Source organism: Phascolarctos cinereus, unplaced genomic scaffold (assembly GCF_003287225.1).
Source record: "Phascolarctos cinereus isolate Bilbo 61053 unplaced genomic scaffold, phaCin_HiC Scaffold_726;HRSCAF=1367, whole genome shotgun sequence".
In the NCBI taxonomy this organism is placed as follows: domain Eukaryota; kingdom Metazoa; phylum Chordata; class Mammalia; order Diprotodontia; family Phascolarctidae; genus Phascolarctos; species Phascolarctos cinereus.
In genome coordinates, this window is record NW_027556098.1 from 330,839,207 (window position 1) to 330,854,821 (window position 15,615).

The following is a 15,615-nucleotide window of genomic DNA, read 5'->3' on the forward strand; positions in this document are numbered from 1 at the left end:
TTAACTATAAAATAAGGGACTCAGATCAGACAACTTCTCCTTTAGTTTCAACACTATGTGGGTCTATGATTCTATTACTTTGAGCCTAGAAGACAGCAGCAAGGAAATTGAGTGGAAAACTGAAGGTCAAGTGAAGGAAGAATGAGATCATTACTTGAATTGACTACAGCTCTGATGGTCCATTACAAGTAATGTAATTACACTAAATGCTATAATCATCATCTGTCTAGTTCAGTGTTCACCCTCATATTGCAGATGTGGAAACTGAGGCTCAGAGAGGGAAAATTACTTGTCCAAGGCTACAGAACTAGGTAGTGATAGAACCCACATCTCCAAAATCTTAGTGGAGTGTTCTTTCTACTGCACTATGAAGTTTAAAATTGTAATGATTATGAACAAAGGTAGCTCATAATAATAAGACCTGCATTTATATTATGTTTCAAGTTTCACAAAATGCTTTATGTCCCATTTTCTTCTCATAACAACCTTGTGAGGCATATACTGTTATTAGATTATTTTTTTTACAGATGAGGAAACTGAGGCTCAGAGAGATTAGGTTATGAACACAGCAGTGTCAGAGATGGGATTTGAACCCAGTTCTCTCTTGTCTCCAAGTCCATTGATTTTTCTACCACACCACAATGCCCCTTCTACGTCTTAAAGCAATCCCTAAATGGCTAGTCATCTAGGAATGGGAAGCTGTTTTAATGGGAAGTTTGGAAAGACACACTGATCCTGAAACCGGAACTCAAACAATTCCCAAGGTTCTTCCTTAAAATGCATTCCCTCTCACCCTAGTGCTTCTGACTCACCTCCCAGGCATTTTATTTTGTGATCATTAAACTCTTGGGAGCCCCTGGTGTGACTAGTGGGTTCTCTAGCCATAGTAACTAGGAAAAACATCTGTTTTATATTATTCATAAGTCAGAACAATGAATTTTCAATAAATCATCTTTACTAAATCAGACACATTCCACTCCACTGACGTGCGTTCCTCACCAGGATTTGTTCTGTGACTGGCTGGGCTTCTGTGCAACTGTGAACTGGTTTCCATGATAAATGAAAAAAGTTTCTCATATCCTAGTTTATTTAACCTCTTTACATGAAGAGCAAGGACTTCTCTGTAGGGAATTATGGAATTGCTACTGACTCACTCAACAGATAAATGACGGCCCTTCCAAACACCAGAAAGTGCTGAGGGGTATTAAGAAGTCCCCAAATACCAAAATTCACAGAATTTCAATGTGCCACAGGCTCACATAATCCAACCCATACCTGACCAGGAACTTCCTCTCCAACATCTCTCACTTCTACTTGAACATCTCCATTATCAAATGCAATAGAATGTGAGCTACATGAGGAAAGGGAATGTCTTTGCCTTTCTTTGTATCCTCAGTGCTTAGCACAGTGTCTGTCACATAGGTGCTCAATAAATGCTTGTTGATTTACTTGTAAAATACTTTGAAAACCTTAAAGTGTTATATGTGGAACCTATACTATCATGCTAATGCCTGACAAGTCATCATTCAGTCTCCTTTAGATCATTATAGTCAAACTCAAATAAGAAATGATGGCCACTAAACTGTACATAAGGATTCCTATGGACCACACGTTGACTTAGTTTTAAAATGTCATATTACCTGTGTTCTACTGCATTTTTATTGGTTTTATTAGATATTTCCCAATTACATTTTAATCTGGTTGGTTCAGGCTGCATTTGGGAGTGTTGTGGGCTGCATGTAACCTGTGGGCCATGTTTCTGACACCTCTGCTCAAGATCACCTCCACTGCTGGGAAATTCACTACTACTTTTGGACAGCTTTAATCACTAGGTGATTTTTCTTTATGTTGAGTTGACATTTACTTCTTTACAACCCCCATCTATTCCTCAGTCCTGCCCTTTGGGGCCAAGTAGAACAAGCCCAAAATCCTTCTTCCACATGACAACTATCAGGTCCGCCACTCATCATTCTCTCTCTCTAGGTTAAGCAATCCCTGTTCTTTCAAATAATCCTTGCATGGCTTCCTCACCATCTTTGCTGTTCTTTGCCCTCCAACTTGTCAATTCCCATCCTAAAATGTAATATTCCATATATGGTCTGACAAAACCAGAATACATCAGATCAATTATCTTCCTTGTTGTGCACACTCTAACTTTCTTTTTTCAATGCAGCTGAAGACTGAGTTGACATTTTTTGGCTGTCATTTCATATTGTTGATTCATTTGATATATGTATAATATTTCCCAGACTACATTAATTCTCCAGGTGCTTTTTACACTGTTGTTTAGCTATACATCTCTTCCATTCTGTACTCATGAGCTGATCTTCTCAAAGCAAGTGTAGGGCTTTATATTTATCTCATTAGATTCTAAGTTCCTTGAGGCCAAGGAGTGTCTTTTGCCTCTTTTTGTATCCCCAGTGCTTAGCACAGAGCCTGGCACATGGTAATTACTTAGTGAATGTTTATTGATTGATAACTGATCGCATAAATTTTGTTTTATTATGTTTGACCCATTGCTCTAGTCTATTAAGATCCTTATGGATTCCAGCTTTGTTATCCTATCGCTTTTAGATCTGTGTCACTTGGAAACATCTTCATCAAGTCATTTTGAAAAATGTAGAACAGCAGAGGGCTAAGCATAGGTATGTGAGGCACTGCATTAGGGAACTTTCTCCGAGTTGGTGCCAATTCATCAAAGACTATTGTTTGGATTTGGTCATTCAACTAGTTTAGAATCTACCTATTACTTTGTAGCCTACATCTTTTTATCTTGTCATAAAGTTAGTATGATAGATTTTGTCAAGCACTTTGCTTAAATCTAAGTCATACTCTATGTTCTTTGTTCTGTGTCCCTAAGCACTGAGGGATTTGTTCTGTGAAGTTTGGATTCAGCTAAAGGGTCTCACTTGAGGACCTAGAGGGTCATCTGGGGCCTTGAGGCCACAGGTTCCCCACCCCTGCTCTATGTGCTTTGCTAAAATACAAGTATAATCTCTAGCATTTTTCTTTTCTTCCTGGTTAATGGAGACAAGATTATTCCAGGATGACTTCCATGACTAGAATGAATTGGAGATGTTTAGCCTGGAGGGAAGACTTGTAGGCAGGGGGAGGAGGTAGATGATAGCTACCTTTAAGTTTCTAAAAGGATGTTATGTGTAAGAGGGATTAAACAGGTTCTGTCTGGCTCCGTGAAACAGAACTAGACATCATGGGTAGGAGTCGCAAAGCTGTAAATTTAATCTTGATGGGAAGAAAAACTGCTAAACAGTTATAGCTATCCAAAAGGGGAACAGATTGTCTTGGGAGTAATGGGTTCCCTCTCTGTGGAGGTCTTTAAGCAAAGAAAGAATGTTATGGATTTATTTTGGAGAAAAATCCTTTTTCATATAGATGGCCACTGAAGACCTTTCCAAGACAGAAACACTGTTACTTACTCTTAAGGAAGCTGTGCCTGACTCTTGGCCATCCCTGCTTTCCTTTCAAAAAGCTAACAAACTATCCCTTTTAAAAGACAGTCTAGAATTTTGTCTAGGTTGAAGCTCCCATACTCTTCCTTTATTTTGGGAAGGGAGGAAATTGAGATATTTGCCCTGCTCTAGTCCTTTGCTGCCTCTCCAGTTCTATCTGAGTTTTCAAAGACCACTGACGATGGCTCAACACAAACATTTATCAATTTCTTTCATATTTGTAGAGGGAGTTACACTAGGCCTAATGACGTGAATAAACTGGGGGCAGCTAGGTTCTCTCTTGCCGTCATTTCACTTGTCTTGGGGTTCACCCATTACATGTTTGTGTCCTGTCCCTCCCAGGTCACAGAGCCTTCCCTTTGGACAACAAAGTGGAAACAACACAAAAATCAAGTGGTTTTGCCTTCTCCCCATTATTATGGCATTTAATAATAGCTCATCTTTATATGGTGCTTTAAACTATGCAAATACACAGAAATCTATCAAGCTCTAAGTATTCATAGTACAATTTCCTATCTCTTCCCACCTTGCTGTTTTGAAATGGTGACTACCAGGTTTCTACCAGTGCTTTGAATACTGATACCTAGGGCCTCAAGTCAGGACTCCAGTCCCCTCACTACTCACATCATCCTTCTCTAGATATGTCCCAATCTGTCACCTGGTGGCAATTATTGTCCATTATTGTTCTTCCAGCTACTTCATGGGAGGGTGTGTGTGTGTGTGTGTGTGTGTGTGTGTATTACATCATCCTACCTCTCTTAGGTTGCCATTTCCTGGCTAAACCATGGAGTCTCTACACTGCCTTTTTTTTTTTAATGAGGTAATTGGGGTCAAGTGACTTGCCCAGATCACACAGCTAGGAAAGTATTATGTGTCTGAGGCCCCATTTGAACTCAGGTCTTCCTGACTCCAGGGCTGGTGCTTTATCTACTGCACCACCTAGCTGCCCCATCCACACTGCCCTTTGAAAGCTTCACTTCAAGGAATTTCATGACATCTTGTGGGAACTGATGGGAGGTCTCTTTCTCAGCTTTTCACTAGTTTGAGATCTGGATGTTAAATGGCTTTCCCACTTCTAGCTTATTTTACCTGACTTAGTAACCTGAGATCTAGGACTGACTCTAAGCATAAAGTCTTAGAATCAGATTTAGAGCTGGAAGGAACACTGTAGGTCATCAAGTTCAAGATCTTCGTTTTTCAGATGAGGAAACAGATGTTCAGAGTGGTTGTCATAATGGCTATAGTAAGCGCCAGAAGTGTCCCTTGAATCCTATTCTTTCTAACTCACTCTACTACCCCATGCTGCTTTATTAAGCACATTAATTGTAGTGGTTGATTAACTGATATGAAACAGACATCTTAAAGCTCAAGGGGATCAGATAAAGGATGGGTAAATTCAGTGTGGCCTTGAGAGAACATTGGGAGGTGGTAGGAAAAGCATAAAGGTCCTTGGCCAGGGATGACAGTTTGGGGTAGTGAAGCATATAATGGGAAGAAGCAGCATGTTGTAATAGAAGGAATATAGGATTTAGAGCCAGAAGACTTTCTTTTGAGTCCTGACTTTGCCACTTACTAGATGAGCAGGTCACTTTACTTCTGAGCCTCAATTTCCCCAATTATAAAACATGAACATGGTCACTAACACTTGTATCATAAGGCAGCACGGAATCCCGGCTTACCTCAGAGTTAGGAAGACCTGGTTTCAGATTCTTCTTCATCCATACTGGCTCTGTAGCCCTGGGTAAGTCACTTAACTTCTGTGTCCCAGACAACTCTCAAAGACTAAGGATCTATACTGGTGGAGAGGGTTTCCTCATTGGGAGCTTCCTACACCCATAAAATCCCACATCCAGAAGAAAGACTTGTATTCCTTACCATATTGAGCTGTTGGGAATGAAATGGTGTGTGTAAAGTGCTTTATAGTAAATGAAAGCTATAATTACAGGAGTCCAGAAAAGAAGATGGAATATTTATAAGGCAGGAACACCAAAGATAAATTTTATCTCCCTCGTCATTTTGATTAGGACTTAACTTGTTAGGGGCAGAGGCAAAAAACACACTTTACCTCCAGTTCCTGGTCTGGTGTGACTATTGACCTGTTTTAGTATTGGAGGCCCTTACCAGGGTTTCTAACTGAAATGACAAGAACTTTGAGGGATGCTGGGAAAACAAGGCAATTTTCAGCTGAGGCTATGACATGGGGCAGGGTGGGGGAGGCCCTAAAATTGCCTGAATGATTCAGACAGAACTGCCCAGGGAGTCCACGGGATACAGCCAGCATTTTGGAGAAACCAGCATGCTAAGGAGGTGGCAATGAAGACTGACAGGTGTGGCTGGCGCCTGTCAAAGAGAGGGATTCAGGAAGGAGAGACTGGAGGAAGAGGCTAATTCCCATCACTTATGGGGCTCCTTTTAATGCAAAGAGCCAGGGGAGAAAAACATTTGAGGGACAACACCTCATAAATCTTACAAATCAAGAGCCCGGGTGGCTGCACATTAATATCACCTGGCCCTTGGGCAGAGGTGGAAAATGCATGCTAATGTACCAGGCCTCTTTCCAAAGCCATTTAGTCCGGGGGGTACATTTCCTTCTTTCTCCTCCTCGGGATAGCACAATTCACGTCACGCTATCTTAGAGGAGACTGAACAAGGGAGAATGATTTCAAAATTTCCAAGAACCTGAAAGACTGTCATGTGAAAGAGGGATTAGACTTGTTCTCTTTGGTCCCAAAGCAATTGGTAGAAGATGCAAAGGAGCAAAGGTGATGTGAGGAAAATCTTAATAATGGGAATTATCTAGAAGTAGATTGGGCCATCTCAGGAAATAGCTTTTTTTCATACTCACTGGAAGTCCTTAAGCAAAGGCCCCAATTACACTTACCAGGTACACTGTGAAAGAGAGTCTTATTTACATAAGGGTTCGAATAGGTGGTTGCTGGGGTCCTTTCCAACTTCGAGATTGTATGATTTACACAGGAGCTCCAGTGCCCAGCTAGCTGGAGGTGGGGTAGTTTTCCTTTCAGAATGTAGGGTGACTAACTCTAGACTGGAAGTCCTTAAGCTAGAGTCTATGAACTTGAAAAAAATACATTAATAACTGGATTTCAATGTAATTGATTTCCTTTGTAATCCTTTGTATCTTATTTCACACATTTACAAACATTCTGAAGAAGGGTCCACAGGCTTCACCAACCAGGGTTCATGACATAAAAAAGGTGACGAATTCCTCCTTTAGACAGAGGAACCCCCACATCCTAAGGCCATTCTCTCCCCACGGCTTCCATCTCCCCCAGACTCTTACAGTGAACAAGCACATTTGGCTGGGTGCCTCTAACCACTCAGGGTCAAGATTTAATTTCTAGACCACCCAGGGGGCCAGCACTTAGGGGCTCTTGCTTGTATATTGATCCCAACCACTGTTGACATTAGGTCTTGATTATATCTTAAAAGGAGAACACCCATCATGTCCTGTTTCAAAACTAAGGTAAAAAAAAGTGGCCTGCTTACTTGTCAGTCACTGCTTGCATGAACTCATCGATCAATTCATCATACTCTTTCCCACGTACGCGCTTGTGCTTCAGTCCAATATACAGAGGGTCTTTCAGCAGGGCCTGGAACAGACAGAATTCTGTTTTCAGTGAACACCTTCAGGCAGGGGCTTTTACAACCTGAGCAGTGGTTGCTGGCCTATCCATTCTCAGTTCCATCCAGTAGGGTCCTTCCCACTTAGAGATGCTTAGGATACTCATGGATGGGTAGTTAGTATGGAGTAGGAAGATAGAGGGAGAATAGGGTAGCTTCAAGCAAGAAGAGGGCCTTAAATCTAAAAGTGATTTAGGGGAACTTCATTCACTGAGCTGGCTCTAGCTTTGACACATCTCTAATCCAATGCTCTAGACTTTGGGATCAGTATAGTCCTTTTTGTTGGAAAGGCCAACAAGAAATTCGAGCTTAGCACCACCTTGGTCAACTGTTCATAGGCTGGTGGGATCATAGATTCAGTGCTGGAAAGGATCTCAGAGGCCATCTACTCCAATCCTTTCATTTTACAGATAAGGAAACTGAGGCCCAGGGAGTTTAAGTAATTGCCCAAAGTCACACAGGATCCAAGGTGGGACTTGAACCCAGACTCTCTGACTCCAGAGACAGTGCTTTTCCATAACAACATACCACCTCCTATGGCATGAAATAAATTGAGTTGAGGGGAAGCTAGGTGGCACAGTGGATAGAGCTCCAGCCTGGGAGTCAGGAGGACCTGAGTTCAAATCCGGCCTCAAACACTTAACACTTACTAGCTGTGTGACCCTGGGCAAGTCATTTAACCTTGATTCCCTCACCAAAAAGGCAAAAAAATATTGAGTTGTTTGGGCAGAGGACTTTAGGATTTAGAGTTGGAAGAGACTTAGGATTAGGAGACTATATGGTCCAACCTTCCTATTTTATAGATGAGAAAGCTGAGGCTCAGACTAATGAAGTAACTTGACCAAAATTACACAGACAGAAAGAAACCTCCCACCAAAAGCCATTCAGCTCATACCACCAGGCAGGATCTGGAGCAGGGCTGTACAGGTCTTACCCCCTTGCTCCCACAGGCTGACATTTATACTAAAAGCCATTCAGATGTAGTTATGGGACAATAAAAAACAAATGTCTTCAACAAATGTCGCTGCCTGGCTGAGCTTTCAAGTAGTACCTGGTATACCTGTGATTGAGTTTTATTGAACTAGCTGTTGGGAGACTTACAGATGTCAGAGGATGCTGGAACTGGAAGACTAGGTGGTTATTAAGCCCATCCTTTACAACATGCCCAATAAAGGTGCCCAGCCTCTATTTGAAGACCTCAAGCAAGGGGTACCTACTGCTCCCGGAGGTAGCCCATTCATTCCACTTCTGGACCACACTAATTGTTAGGAAGTTTTTCCTTACTTTTCTGGGTCTTCATTTTCTCATATGTGAAATTAGAGAATTGGACAGAATGATAACTAAGATTCCTTTCAGCTCCAAATCCTATGGGCCTATGAACTGAAAACAATATTGTAAATATGGTATGGCCAGGCCAGAGTACAGTGGGATGATCACTTCCCTTGATCAGAACATTATGTGGTTATGACTACAGCCTAAGACTGTATTCATTTCTTTTAGAAGTCACATCATATTCTTGACTCATTAAACTTTCTGCCAATTAAATATAATTGACTTGCAATATCATTTTCTGGGCCATTGTGGGGGCACCAAGTCTTTGAACAAGAGGAATTGTAGAGTAGGATTGCTGAATAGGGACGTGAGGAACTCAAAGAGAAACATCAAGGCAGCCTGCTAGAGAAGTCTGCCCCCCTCATTCACTTTTTGGATGGCTATGGGCAAACTATTTCATATTTCCTAGTCTCAGTTTCTTCATCTGTAAAAAGAATGGAGACAATGATATTACTTAGCATACTGGGTTAGGATAAAGTCCATCAAAATCCTTAATGTACTCTAGGAAGAAGCCTTTATTATTATTATTTCACAATTTTTCCCAGGGCCAACTCTGGGCCTGATTGTTCATCTCAAGAATATCATGGTTTTCCTGTGAGTTTTTTTTTTGCATCTCTGCTTCCTTCATTAAATTCCTAAAAGACAGAACACAAAGGAAATTCAGCTAGTTCAATGATCTCTATTACTTGACCCAGGGTCTCTCCTGAGTCCTTATTTCCCCCTTCTTCCTTGGTGAACTAGTCTAGACAACCTGGAAAAATAGTTGCAATTTGCCTTTTACTTTTCTTTCCAACATCAATCCCAGAATTCCAGACAGCCAGATTAGCATCTCATTTCCTTTCCACTGGTCCCCATGTCAGTTACTCCATCTCTTTAGAGAAGAGATTTTTAACTTGGGGTTTGTGAACTTTAATTTTTTTTTCTATAACCATATTTTTAATATAGTTAGTTTCCCATGTATTTTGTTTCAAGCTTTTAAAAATAATTATTCTGCGAAGAGGTCCATAGACTTTACCATGAAGCCCATGGCATAAAAAGGTTAGGAATCCCTGAATTAGAATGAAAGATGCCTTCCAAATTAAAGGCATCACCTCCACACTCTCCTCCTGCAAAGAAAAAAAATTAATTGCAACATTTACTGAGCACCTACTGTGTACAAAATTCTGGGTCTTACTAAATGTCGTGTCCTTTGTTCTTCCTAGGATTTCAGCCCTGAAGGAGATATAAAAAATGACCCTTCCTTTTTGGTGCAATTCATTATGTATGTTAATACTGCATTTTTGACTTTGTAAAAGTTGTTAAATTGGACTATGACAAGGTGGTTATTTACTTCTCTGGGGGCCAAATGACTTCCAGGTTGTGGATAGAGAAAGGAATCAGCAGCTGGCTAGGGCAGGTGTGAAATGTATAATTGGAACCAACTGGTATCATCCTGCAACTCCTGTCTCCATCCTGCCCCCCTCAGCAAACAAGCTGAGGAGGAAAGCCCCATCCCACCCCATTCCACCCCATCCCACCCTATCCCACCCCATCCCCACTCTCCATGTGAGCAGCCTGAATTCTAGGCTGACTCACTAAGAGAATCGAGGAGAGGAACCAGCTTTGCATCTGAAGAGAAGATGAATGCATTTCTGGGCTGGCAGGGAGGTTCACATGTTAGATCTTTTCTAAAGATGGTATGTTTGCCAGTACATTCATTCATTCAGCAAACACTGAACTGCCTACTGTGTGCACAGCCCTTTTTGAGGTGTTTAGAAAGGTATCCAAGTTTATGATTGACATAATTCCTTCCTCCATCATGTTTACAGTATAAGGCACGAAGCACAGATAGCTATAATCTTAAATATTACATGCTGAATACATTAGAGTTGCAAAACAAAGTGCTATGTGACATCTGAAGAGGAATGAGAAAATTAATGAGCTTGAATTTGGACATGTTGAGTTTGAGGTACTAGAAGGACATTCACGCTCAAGCAGTAGGAGAAGTGGGTCAGGAACCCAAATGAATTCATGGGTCAGAGCTCGAGGAATCTGAAGATCTGTTTTTAATTTCAAGTTTAATTTAAATTTTACCTCTGATATTTCCTAATTGTGATGGGCAAATCACCTAACCTAAACGAAAATGAGTTTTCATTTCCTCATCTATAAAATGAAGGTATTAGGTAGATGCCCTTTGAAGTTCCTTTCAGTTCTAGACTTATGTTGCTATGATACAGAAAGCATCAGAGGAGAAGAGGTGGTCAAAGACAAACCCATAGGGAGGCCATATCATAAAGTTGGGCCTAGATGAAAATTAGTTGACAGTGAAGGTGAGATAGCCCCAGAAACCATGCTGGCCATCAATGGCTGGAATAGGGACATCTCAGGATAAGATTTCCAGGCTCTGTGATTTGAGTTTTATAATTTTCTAAATGGTTTTATTTTATCTTCTTCCTCTTAGTTACTAGTGTCCCTTTGAAAAATAATCTTGATTGGGGCAGCTAGGTGGCGCAGTGGATAGAGTACTGGCCCTGAAGTCAAGAGGAACTGAGTTCAAATCTGACCTCAGACCAAACACTTCACACTTACTAGCTGTGTGAGCCTGGACAAGTCACTTAACCCCAATTGCCAAAAAAAAAAAAAAAAAGAAAAGAAAAATAATCTTGATCTTGGGTGAGCCAAGGGACAGAAATAGGTTTGATGAAGAAATCTCAAGAGTCTAGGACTAGAAACAGTAGCAGCAGCAGTGAGAGGTTCTCTTAACAGCTCTGGTGTGAGGGACTTCACTGGAAATCCTCAGGTAAGCCTGAAGCCAGGCTGCTGCCTTGGGTTTTTTCTTTCTCAGAGAGGGGTGGGTAGGGTACAGGAGACATCTGTCTCTCACCATTGTTTAACCTCTTTCTTTTTCTTGGTGGCTCCTTGCCTTCTCCCCTGACACCTCTTTTCATAGCATGTCATTGATGCTTTCTAGGACCTTTTCCTGAGAAGACTGAGATGAGTAAGATAGGCTATGGTACCTCCATATCAAATCATAGAATGTTAAGCTGAGAGGAAACTTAGAGACATTTTAGTACAATCTCCTCATTTGACATATGAGGAAACGGAGATCTAGGAAAGTTCAATGACTTGCCAAGACCTCAGAGCTAATTAGCCACTAAAATCAAAGCTAAAACCCAGGTCTTCTAATTCAGTGTTCAGTGGTCATCTTTAAAATGACATCTTACACAGTTCCTTATCAACTAAAATATTTATTGCAACTTTTTTTTTTTGGTAGTAGCAAACGACTGGAAATGTAATGGAGTATTACTATAACATACCATGTGTGCCAAGAATACAATGCAAAGTTCATTAAACAGAAGCAAGAAAACACCATATGCAAAAGCTACAATAATGTAAATGGAAAGAACATGGCAAAAACAATAACAAATCTCCACTCCTGTGCCCCAGTACTGTGTAATTATGATGCTCAAGCTTGACCCTGAAGAAGAGACAGGACAATGTACCTTTGCGGAGCTACAGATGTGGAATAGTTCCCATACGCTATTGGAACTGGTTGATATATTGGTTAGTTTTGCTTAAATGTATTTCTTTTTATTTTGTTAAGGGATAGCTATTTAGGTAGGGTAGAGAAATATATATGGAAGTGAAGGTGACATTAAAAAACAAACCTATCAATAAAAACAAATGACCTCTTAAAAATCCTTTGGGGAAAACATTTCTGGAGAGAGTTGACAAATTCACTTATTCATTCAACAAATATTTACAAAGTTCTATATGCAGTGCACTGTGCTAGGTACTAGTGGAGACAATACCTTTGTTCAAGCGTTTTAAGGGCTATCACCTGGAAGACAAACTAGGTTTTTCCTTCTCAGTCCCAGAAAGTAGATCTAGAAGCTATGGATGGAAGTTGCCAGGCAGCAGATTTCAGCAGGATATAAGGCAAAACTTCACAATTGGAGTTGTCCAAAATTGGAATGAACTGCTTCAACAGACAGTGGATTCCCTATCACACAGGTCATCAAAGGGAAGTTGGAAAACAGTGATAACAGAGGAGAAACCAGCTCAGATATGGATTAGAACAGATGGTCTCTAACGTCCTTTCTAACTCTGGGATTCTATAATTTTAATATAAAAGTAAATGACACAGTTCCTATAATCAAAGAGGTCATATTCTAGGAATGAGAGGCATGTATAGAGATAACTGGGACTGAGACTTGATCTTTGATTTCATTGGTATAAGAATCTCCTGGGTGAGGAAACTTCCTCTACTGATATAGGCCAGTGTCTTCTCTGTAAATTAGAGTATAAGTTGCCTAGAGCATTGAGAAGTTAAATGACTTTCCCATATGTGTCAGAGTCAGAATTTGAACCCACATCTTCCTGGTGTCAAGGCCTGTTCTCCTTTCAACATATTATGCTCCCTATATAATAAAAATTAGCCTATGATAAATGCATGAAGAAATATAAATTGTTAGGACATCTTTCTTTATGTCAAGCCTAAATTTTGTAAATCCTTTGTAAATTCTGCCTGTTGTTCTTAGTTCCATCTTCTGGGGTGAAGTAGAATAAATCTAATTCCTTTCAACAGGATAATCTTCAAGCTCTTGAAGACAGTCATCATGTTCTCCACTCCACATCTTTTCTTCTCTGCACTAAACATTCTCACTTCCTTCAACCAGTCTTCAATATAGCATAAACTCCAGGTCTTTTGTCACTTAGCTTGTACTCCACTTCAGCTTACCAATACCCTTCCCAACATGTGGTTCCCAGAACTGAACACAACACTCCCAATATAATTTGGCAAAATGAGGGTGCAGTGGGACCGTCACCTCCTTATTCCTGGGAACCATACGTCTCTTAATGCCCCCCTAAAATCACGTTAGCTTTCTTAGCTGTGACATCATTCCCCTAGATCCTTTACAGATCAAGTGTTGTAATAACCTTGTTTCCTTCAACTTGTATTTGTTAAACTGTTTTTTGAACTTACATGTAAGATTTTACATTTTCTCCCCTAGTTCATTTTGAACTAATGTTTTAACCTATCAACATTTTTTGTGGTGTTAGCTATCCCCACAAGCTTAGTGTTGCACACAAATGCATGTCATCTATACATATAGCCAAGTCATTGATTAAAAAAAACCAACTGAATACCATAGATCCCTTTCCAACTTGACATTGAACCATTAATGACAACTCTTTGGGTCTGGCCATTCAACCAATTCCAAATCCACATAACTGTATTATCACCTAGTACACATCTCTCCACATTTTCCACAAGAATAGAATAAAATAATCTATCAAATACTTGGCTAAAATCTAGATAAACTATTATCTACCTTATTTCTCTCCTCTTTCAATTTATTAACTTAAATAAAGTTAGTCTAGGATGACTTGTTATGACTGATGTCATACTGGCTTGTGGACACCAATTCCTTTTCAAGTTGGTCACTAACTACTCTTTTCATAGTAAATTCTTAATTTCCCCCAGTAATAAATCTCACTGGTCTATCATTTGTAGACTGTTCTCTTCCTTAAAAAAATCAGAACATTTGCCCTTATCCAATTTTGCAGTACCTCTACTGTACTCCACGGACTTTCAAAGATCATTGACAACACATTAGCACTCACATAAACATATTCTGTCAGTACTTGAGGATATAATCTATCTAAGCAATATTAATTTAATTCAATAGGAATTGCTAGTTGCCTCTCACTATCTCATTAATTACCTTGGGAAGCACAATTAAATTGACTAAGATCTGCTTTTTCTCTGTTGCCAGTTATCACTGTCCCATCCATTCCAGGCATCATCAATCCTATCCCGTCTGTGAACCTCTTTAAATACAGACAAAAAGAAAAGATTTTTTAAAAAAATCCTCAGGAGCTTTTCTCACCAAACTAATTTCATTCTGAGTTTTCCACTATTCTTGCAGGATTGCCATGCTTTTACATTTGTCATCTGTTAACTTTCCTTACTTTCCTCTTCTGTAGATGTACTTTCAAAACGTGTTAGCTAGTGAATTCCTTGTATATCTATATTTGTTTTTTTAGATAATTGACTTTTTTCATTCTCATTGTTTCTCTTTCTGCTTTTATTAGTGTTTTCAGGATTTCATTCTTGAGATCTTCCCATCCCTTCAGTGCCACTTTCCCTTATGGAACTTTGACCCAAGGGATCTCTCTTATTCTTTCTGGCAATGTTTTGAAACATGCTCTTCCCAAATCTAGAGTGCATGTTCAGAGTATTCCTGGCTTTTGTGTTCTTCTTCACCATAAACTACAAGATGGAGGGGCCACTTCCTGATTCTCAATACTTTAGGCAGAAACATTTTCACCAGATCTTTTTAGGTACATTCCAAACCTGGACAGGAGATTATCATTACTTAATTTTAAGACATGGTTCAGAAGTCCAAATTCCATTGTCAAATACCATGTTCTTAACTAGATGTTCACTGCCCCTGTCTTCAGAAGCCCTTGTCCTCCATCAGTAACACTGATTAAAAACGCCACTTATTCCCTCTAAGGTCTTTAGTTTCTTGCCCAAGACTTCATAATCTTTAACAAGGTTCCTCTGGCAATATCATTTACGCCCATGTGAATCATAGGAAATGGGTAGTAGTCATACATTTCGACAAGTCTTGGGAAGTTCTCTGTCTCTGACACATGCCTTGGAAAGACTGAATACCTTTCCATTGTTATCAGGTTGACAAATAGGTGCTTCAAAATCCCTTAACAGGAAGATGGCAGCAAGCATTACTTCTCTCTCCTTCCTCTATCCATTAATGGATAAGTTCTCCCCTGAAAACACCCGTGGAGCCACGTCAATGTTCCTTGGAGGACAAGCAGCTGTTTCCTTAGTGTGTCGCTCCCTTTGCTTTGAAAAGACTCTCATATTTGTTTATTAGCTCCAAGTGTTCACTGGTCTTCTTTCCCTTCTCTTCTGTGTAAAATTTTCCCATCCTTCAACCTCCCAATATGTCAGGATTCACTTCTCCCTCTTTGGATTATTTTTCCTTTTTGTTTTCATATCAAAGCCCTTCTACCATTGTTTTAAGCCACACTTCATTGTCCTCATTATCTGGATAGTAGAAAGGTGTTACTCAAGGACTTTACTTTCCCTTTTGGGAGGGAAACCAACTTGAAATTGGAACATAGTTAATGGCTTCATTTTCCCCTCTTCTCTCTGTTCTCG

The 15,615-nt window shown here is 40.1% G+C and overlaps 1 protein-coding gene across 1 annotated transcript in view; it reads right to left on the reverse strand.

Annotated features, from left to right (window-relative positions):
- ME3 (malic enzyme 3) overlaps positions 1 to 15,615 on the reverse strand; it is a 310,871-nt gene that overhangs the window by 73,378 nt on the left and 221,878 nt on the right. The window contains 1 exon segment of the mRNA XM_020993762.2: positions 6,978 to 7,081. Within this exon segment, the coding sequence (XP_020849421.1) occupies positions 6,978 to 7,081 (104 nt within the window).